Source organism: Colobus angolensis, unplaced genomic scaffold, assembly GCF_000951035.1.
Source record: "Colobus angolensis palliatus isolate OR3802 unplaced genomic scaffold, Cang.pa_1.0 Scaffold81, whole genome shotgun sequence".
NCBI classification, from domain to species: Eukaryota; Metazoa; Chordata; class Mammalia; order Primates; family Cercopithecidae; genus Colobus; species Colobus angolensis.
The window spans coordinates 7,418,411-7,426,938 of NW_012121932.1; the positions used below are offsets into that span (position 1 = coordinate 7,418,411).

At 43.8% G+C, this 8,528-nt stretch overlaps 1 protein-coding gene across 2 annotated transcripts in view; it reads right to left on the bottom strand.

Moving 5' to 3' along the window:
- Positions 1–8,528, bottom strand: part of EPRS (glutamyl-prolyl-tRNA synthetase) — a 100,316-nt gene that overhangs the window by 89,052 nt on the left and 2,736 nt on the right. For both annotated transcript variants that reach the window (XM_011929451.1, XM_011929450.1), the window contains exon 2: positions 4,039–4,123. In XM_011929451.1, coding sequence (XP_011784841.1) covers positions 4,039–4,123 — 85 coding nt within the window. The remainder of the gene's footprint in view (positions 1–4,038; positions 4,124–8,528) is intronic.

The window sequence follows — 8,528 nt, forward strand, 5'->3', positions numbered from 1 at the left end:
AGGATGGTCTCGATCTCCTGACCTCGTGATCCGCCCGTCTCGGCCTCCCAAAGTGCTGGGATTACAGGCTTGAGCCACCGCGCCCGGCCTATCAAAAACTTTTAATGAAAAAACAGACTAGGGCCAGGTACAATGACTCATGCCTGCAATGCCAGCACTTTACAAGGTCAAGATGGGAGGAGAGCTTGAGGTCAAGAGATCGAGACCAGACCAGACAATAACGCAAGACCCTGTCTCTCAAAATTAGCTTGGCGTGGTGGTACAGACCTATAGTCCAGTTACTTGGGAAGCTAAGGCAGGAGGATAGCTTGATCCCAGGAGTTTGAGGCAACAGCGAGCCATGATCGTGCCACTGCACTCCAGCCTGGGTGACAGAGCAAGACTCTATTTCTTAAAAAAAAATTTTTTTTAATAGACTAATTTTGTCAAGACATTTAAATAACATGATCAAGGCCGGGCACAGTGGTTCATGCCTGTAATCCCGGCACTTTGGGAGGCCAAGGCGGGCAGATCACCTGAGGTCAGGAGTTCAAGATCAGCCAGACTAACACAGTGAAACCCCAACTCTATTGAAAATACAAAAATCAGCCAGGCGTGGTGGCAGGTGCCTGTAATCCCAGCTACTCAGGAGGCTGAGGCGGGAGAATCACTTGAACCCAGGAGGCAGAGGTTGCAGTAAGCAGAGATCGCACCATTGCACTCCAGCCTGGGCAACAAAAGCAAAACTCCCTCTCAATAAATACATAAATAAATAAATAAATAAGATATTTGGAACCTTGCAGAAAGACATTAATTTTGAACACATAAAAAGTTTACCTTTGCAGCTGGGTGCAGTAGCTCGTGCCTATAATCCCAGCATTTGGGGAGGCTGAAGTGGGTGGATTGCTTGAGCCCAGGAGTTAAAGACCAGCCTAGGCAACATGGTGAATTCCCATCTCTACAAAAATACAAAAATTCACTGGTGTGGTGGCATGTGTCTGTGGTCCCAGCTACTCAGGGGCCAGGAAAGAGGAGAGGGGACACTGAGGGAGGGGAATCATTTGAGCCCAGGAGACCAAGGCTGCAGTGAGGATTGAGAGGGCAAGAGGCACACAGAACAATTTATTTAGGTTAGTACTTTGAGAATACAATTACAGATTAATTTCATTTACTCATATTATGCACAGTCACCTTTGTGATTATCACTACAAACAGTTTATAAATTTTGTGACCAGCAAGTCAACAGTAAGAATAAGTCTGGCAAAGACGAATTAGTGGCTTTCAAGTGAAATATGTACCTACTATTAACAGAAGCCAAGCATTTCAGTAATGACTATTTTTCTGTCGTGGGACAGTACTTTTATTAAGGCAAAAATCATTAGATTAATTCATTAAAGTTAACTTACAAGACAACACTAGCCTAATTCCAATCACTGCAGGTAGGAGAAAGTAACATCACTATAGATACTACATAAATAACATCTGGCTTTTAAAATCAACATATTTGAACTAGTGACATTCTATGTATTACAACTCTTTTTTTTTTTTTTGGAGACGGAGTCTCACTCTGTCGCTCAGGCAGGAGTTCAGTGGTGCGATCTCGGCTCACTGCAAGCTCCGCCTCCCAGGTTCAAGCCATTCTCCTGCCTCAGCCTCCTGAGTAGCTGGGACTACAAGCGCCCGCCAGCACGCCCGGCTAATTTTTTTTTTTCTTATTTGTAGTACAGATGGGGTTTCACCGTGTTAGCCAGGATGTTCTCGATCTCGGCCTCATGATCCGCCCGCCTCGGCCTCCCAAAGAGCTGGGATTACAGGTGTGAGCCACTGCACCCGGCCTATTACAACTCTTAATAACACTATGCCATATTCAATTATTTTTAGTCAACAAAGAACTATAAAGCATCAGGAAAAAGAGTGGTAGAGAACGGAAATCCTCCTCTTGGATTATTTTCATTTTTCCCTTTGAGGCTCAACAAGGGGGACTGCAGTTCTCCAAGTCAAGAAGCTGCATGGCACTTCTTTCAAACCTATTTCTAAGTTTTTTTCATGAGAAAATGATACCAAGCTGGTAATACCTCTTATTTTGTATACTGTATCCCTTCCCTAATACAAGTCTTTCTTATATCAGTTTCTTAGGGGCCTTTAACATTGTGTTGAAACATTTCAAAATCTGCGTCCTGCTTGAAAATATATCCTTGAAACCCTCTTTAAATCTTAAAGATTAAAATTCTTTAAGAAAAAATTAAAATTCTTCTATCTGGCAAAGTTTTTTCAGTTCTTTTTTTGAGACAGAATCTTGCTCTGTTGCCCAGGCTGGAGTGCAGTGGCACAATCTCAACTCACTGCAATGTACGCCCACCAGGTTCAACCTATTCTCCTGCCTCAGCCTCCTGAGTGGCTGGGACTACAGGCACGTGCCACCATGCCGGCTAATTTTTTTTGTATTTTTAGTAGACACGAGGTTTCACCAAGTGGGCCAGGCTGGTCTCAGACTCCTGACCTCAAGTGATCCACTCACCTTGGCCTCCAAAAGTGTTGATATTACAGGCATGAGCCACTGCACCTGGCCACATACATACCCTGTTTCATAGGGGAGCAGAAATATAGGGAATGTAGATAATTCTTTAGAGCGAAAGTAAATCATCAGAATAAATGGACCAGGAAGTGGGCGCAGGGAGGTGCGAGAGCAACATTAAAGGAAGATAAGAAACAGAGCTGCACAGGAACAAAGACTGTCTTATGATACGGATAAAGTCACCTAGGTAATATCTTGAAGCTGCCCTCAGAAGCATAGGTGAAGTCTAAGCTGGGATTGACTGACCTTTCCAGATTATTTGATGAGATCCCTAAAGAGGGGATTTAAGTCAACTGCATTTCTTTTGGAAAGATGCTTTCCTGGTCACATGAGGAAATTCTAGAAAGTCCCTCTCTACGTGATGGGGGAGTTGGGCATGGAGGGCTGTGAAAGGAAACAAGGTTAGAGGTACCCTGATTCTGAGGTAGCTTCTAAGGCCTCTCAGCATGTCAAAGTGCCAGTCTTTGGGGTATCGCTTTCTGAGGCAACATTCCCCTGTGTGAAACTTCCCTAGAAGTTTCAGTTAAAAGCTGAGTTGGTAGTTGTACAGGAAAAAATCAATAGCTAGGCGCCAAAGGATCCCATTAAACCAGTCACTCATTTCTGGGAATAGGCCAGTCCAGTTAAATAACTGTGCCTCATTTCAGGAGCTGGTGTTGCAGATGGGCTCTCAAAGTTAGACCTCTAGTTCCTTTTAAACAGATTACATGGGGAATCAGTTTGCTGAAAAATTTAAGTCTCTAGATTCGGTTATTTTAGAATAAAGAAAAGCATACTTCTTTCTAGGGACAATCTACCTAATTAGTAAGTAAAACAAGCATACAACATTTGATGCTGAATTTTTTTTTAAGACGGAGTCTAACTCTGTCGCCCAGGCTGGAGTGCAGTGGCACGTTCTCGGCTTACTGCAACCTCCACCTCTCGGGTTCAAGCGATTTTCCTGCCTCAGCCTGCCGGGTAGCTGGGATTATAAGCACGTGCCACCACACCCGGATAAGTTTTTATATTTTTAGTAGAGACAGGGTTTCACTGTGTTAGCCAGGATGGTCTCGATCTCCTGACCTCGTGATCCACCTGCCTCAGCCTCCCAAAGTGCTGGGATTACAGGTGTTAGCCACCGTACCCGGCAATGCTGAATATTTTTTTAAATGCCATTCAGAGGCCAGACATGGTGGCTCATGTCTTTAACCCTAGTGGTTTGGGATGCTGAGGCTGGAGGATGGCTTGAGGCCAGGAGTTCGAAACTGGTCTGGGCAACATAGTGGTATCCTACCTCTAGAAAAAACAGTTTTTAATTAGCCAGGTGTGGAAGCATGTGCTTGCAGTCCCAGCTACTTGGGAGACTGAGATGGCAGGATCCTGAGTCCAGGAGCTCTAGGTACAGTGAGCTATGATCATGCCAGCATGGGCAAAAGAAGGAGACTCTGTCTAAAAAAAAAAAAAAAGCCAATCAGTACTGAAGATAAAAAGATGAAAACACTTACTCAGAAACACGAAGAATATTCTCTTTCCCTTCTTCAATGGAAATGCTGACATCGTCTTTCACATGTTCTACTGCCAGCAAAGCTCCTATAAATAATATGAAAAGATTTTTTATGCAGTATTTATAACTTGAATCATAAAGCAATCAGGATGAGTCAACAAACCAATATTAAGTCCTGTAAGGACTTTCTCAGTAGTCTGTAGACAGAAAGTATAGTCTTGGCCGGGCGCGGTGGCTCAAGCCTGTAATCCCAGCACTTTGGGAGGCCGAGATGGGCGGATCACGAGGTCAGGAGATCGAGACCATCCTGGCTAACACAGTGAAACCCCATCTCTACTAAAAACTACAAAAAACTAGCCGGGCGAGGTGGCGGGCGCCTGTAGTCCCAGCTACCCGGCAGGCTGAGGCAGGAGAATGGCGTGAACCCGGGAGGCGGAGCTTGCAGTGAGCTGAGATCCGGCCACAGCACTCCAGCCTGGGTGACAGAGCGAGACTCCGTCTCAAAAAAAAATAAAATAAAATAAAATAAAGTATAGTCTTTTGTCTCAGAGCAGCAACAAATCAGAATCCAGAATCCATTCACTAGCATATCCAACTGGTTTTGAATTTGTTCAGCTTTCAGTTAGAGACACTGAAATTAATCTGCTCCTCCCTTCAGAGACAAAAAGAAATTAATATAGTGCCAGCTGCGCATGGTGGCTCATGCCTGTAATCCCAGAACTTTGGGAGGCCGAGGCAGGAGGATCACCTGAGGTTGGGAGTTCAAGACCAGCCTGACCAACATGGAGAAACCCCATCTCTACTAAAAACAGAAAATTAGCCAGGCATGGTGGTGCATGCCTGTAATCCCAGCTACTCAGGAGGCTGAGGCAGGAGAATCGCTTGAATTCAGGAGGCAGAGGTTGTGGTGAGCCGAGACTGAGCCATTGCACTCCAGCCTGGGTGACAAGAGTGAAACTGCGTCTCAAAAAAAAAAAAAAGTATTGTTCCTTATATAAAAGCTTTTGTTAATATGTTGACCTTGGATTTTTAAAAAACTAAAAAAAAAAGAAAAAAAAGCTATCATTAATAGTATTTGAGTGACTATTATGTCGTAGTCACTATGCTAAATGCTTTACAGTTATAATTTTTCATCTTTGGGGTAACCTGTAGAGTTAGATTAGAAGGACATGGTATCTCATGCCTATAATCCTAGCACTGTGGGAGGCTGAGGTGGGAGGACTGCCTGAACCTACAAAGTTCAAGACCAGTCTGGGCAACATAGTAAGACCCTGTCTCTACAAAAAAATACAAAAATGAGCTGGGCATGGTGGTACATGGCTGTGGTCCCAGCTACCCAAGGGGCTGAGGTGGGAGGGCTGCTTGAGCCTGTGAAGTCATGGCTGCAGTGAGCCGTGATTGCACCACTGCATTCCTGCCTGAATGACACAGCGAAACTGTCTCAAAAAAAAAAAAAAAGAGTGAGATACTTCCATCCCCATTTTACAGAACAGGAAATAAGGCTAAAAGGAGTTAAATAACTAGCCTAATGTCCTTGACAAAATACACGGCAGTTAGGATCTGAATGCAAGTCTAATGCAGTCCACAGTTCAAACTCTAAAACAGTGTAATATGGCCTCTTGACACTTAATTGATTCATTAATCCTCTGTCCCTTAATTTGGTTAAGATGGACAGGCTGGGCATGGTGGCTCACGCCTATAATCCCAGCACTTTGGGAGGCCGAGGTGGGCGGATCACCTGAGGTGGGGAGTTTGAGACCAGCCTGACCAACATGGAGAAACCCCATCTCTACTAAAAGTATAAAATTAGCTGGGCATGGTGGCACACACCTGTAATCCCAGCTACTCAAGAGGCTGAGGCAGGAGAATCACTTGAACCTGGGAGGCGGAGATTGTGGTGAGCCAAGATTGTGCCATTGCACTCCAGTCTGGGCAACAAGAGTGAAATTCCAGATACTGATTTATGAACACCATGCTCTAGTGGAAACAGGGCTGTGGCAAAGAAAGTACAAAATAAACCTGAAAAATCTTACTGTGTTAGAAAGCAAAGGAGTACTCAAAGACAGAGAAGAGATACGTTGAAAGGACACAGAGTCTGCCAGGTATGGTGGCTCAGGCCCATAATCCCAGCACTTTGGGGGGCCAAGGTGGGAGGATTACCTGAGATCAGGAGTTTGATTGAGACCAGCCTGGCTAACATGGTGAAACCCCCTCTCTACTAAAACTACAAAAATTAGCTGGGTGTGGTGGCACACGCCTATAATCCCAGCTACTCGGGAGGCTGAGGCAGGAGGACCACTTGAACCCAGGAGGCAGAGGTTGCAGTGAGCCAAGATCATGCCACTGCACTCCAGCATAGGCAGTAGAGCAAGACTCTGTCCCAAAAAAAAAAAAAAAAAAAAAAAAGCCAGGCACAGTGGCTTATACCTGTAATCGCAACACTTTGGGAGACTGAGGCAGGTGGATTGCCTGAGCTCAGGAGTTCGAGACCAGTCTGGACAACATGGTGAAACCCCGTCTCTACTAAAATATAAAAAATTAGCCAGGCATGATGGCATGTGCCTGTAGTCCCAGCTCCTCAGACACTGAGGCAGGAGAATTGCTTCAACCTGGGAGGCAGACGTTGCAGTAAACCGAGATTGTGCCACTGCACTCCAGCCTGAGCAACAAGAATGAAACTCCATCCCCCCACCAAAAAAAAAAAAGGACATAGAGTCCAGGTTGGAGGGGCTTCCACTGGCAAATCAGGGTACTGATCATCAAAATAAAGGAGATCAATTTTAGCACACCCATACAATGAAATTTTATCCAGCAAATAAATAAGTGAACTACTGGCCGGGCATGGTGGCTCACACCTGTAATCCCAGCACTTTGGGAGGCCGAGGCGGGCGGATCATGAGGCCAAGAGATCAAGAACACCCTGGCCAACATGGTGAAACCCCGTCTCTACTAAAAGTACAAAAAATTAGCTGGGTATGATGGCGGGCGCCTGTAGTCCCAGCTACTCAGGAGGCTGAGGCAGAAGGATCGCATGAATCTGGGAGGTGGAGGTTGCAGTGAGCCAAGATCGCACCACTGCACTCCAGCCTGGTGACAGGGCAAGACTCCATCTCAAAAAACAAAACAAAAACAAAACAACAAATGTAAACTACTGTCACAGACAAAAAGATATATGAATTTCAGAAGTATTATCCTAGACATATATGAGAATATAAGAATATATATGATATGATTCAAGGTATATGAAATTATAAAAAAAGCAAAACAAGAGTGACAAGATGAGTGGCTATAAGATGCCAGGGATAGGGAAAGGAATGACTGCAAAGGGGCATGAGAGAACTTTCTGAAGTAATGGAAATATTCTACATGATGACTGTGGTGTAGATTACACACTGTATACATTTGTCAATCACTTAAAATTGGTAAACTTAATTGTATACAAATTATAATTCAATAAAACTAATTTTTAAAAATAAAATAATTTTAAATAGAAAATGAAAATAATAGAAATTGTAATGTCTTGAGTATATTTTGCTATGCCTTTTTTTAAAATGGGAAAAAGAGAAAGCTCTCCTCACAGAAAAATGCCAACTAATACATATAGAAGGAATGGTAGAATTAGAAAGTCACCATTTTGCAAACATCATAAAATCATAAAAATCAACTTAGGCAGGAAGCATCAATGGATACTGAAACTAGTGGGTGAAGGTCTGATGCAAAGAGGAACATTTACATGATTCCAACGCATCTGCCCATTAAAATCAAGGTTACAATCATTAGTAATGGGAAAATTAAATTCATGCACCAACTGATGGGCTGCAATGAAGAACAAGGAATAACTATGCTATTCCTGCCAAAGACACAGAGCCTGAATCTAGACACCAGGAAATATCAGACAACTTAAACAGGGGATATTCTTCAAGTTAAGTGGCCTGTAATCTTCAGAAAGGTCAAAGCTATGAAAGCCAAGGGAAGACTAGTAAACCATTCCAGACTGAAAGAAACTGGAGAGAGGTGACAACTAGATGCAAACAAAGCATAATACAGGATTTTGATCCCAACACTATGGAGGGTCTCGTTTTAACAAATAGTGATAGAAGAAGGATGGGGTCTCTGCATTAGATGGAAGCATTCTACCCAAGTGTACTTCCTGATTTGGGTGCTCATGTGAGATCACGTGGAGTTTCCAAGTTTGTTGGGGATGTACACAGGAGTTATGCTGAGGTACTGAAGCCTCATATCTACAGTATGCTCTTGGGTGGTACGGGGGGAGAAAGGTCTTTGTTCTAGTCTTGCAGCTTTGTTGTAAGTTTGAAAGTAACATTAAATATATAACATGATGAATGCATATAAAATAGGAAAATTCTAGCAATGCAACCTATTTTTAAAAAATGTTTTATCTGGCCGGGCGCGGTGGCTCAAGCCTGTAATCCCAGCACTTTGGGAGGCCGAGACGGGCGGATCACGAGGTCAGGAGATCGAGACCATCCT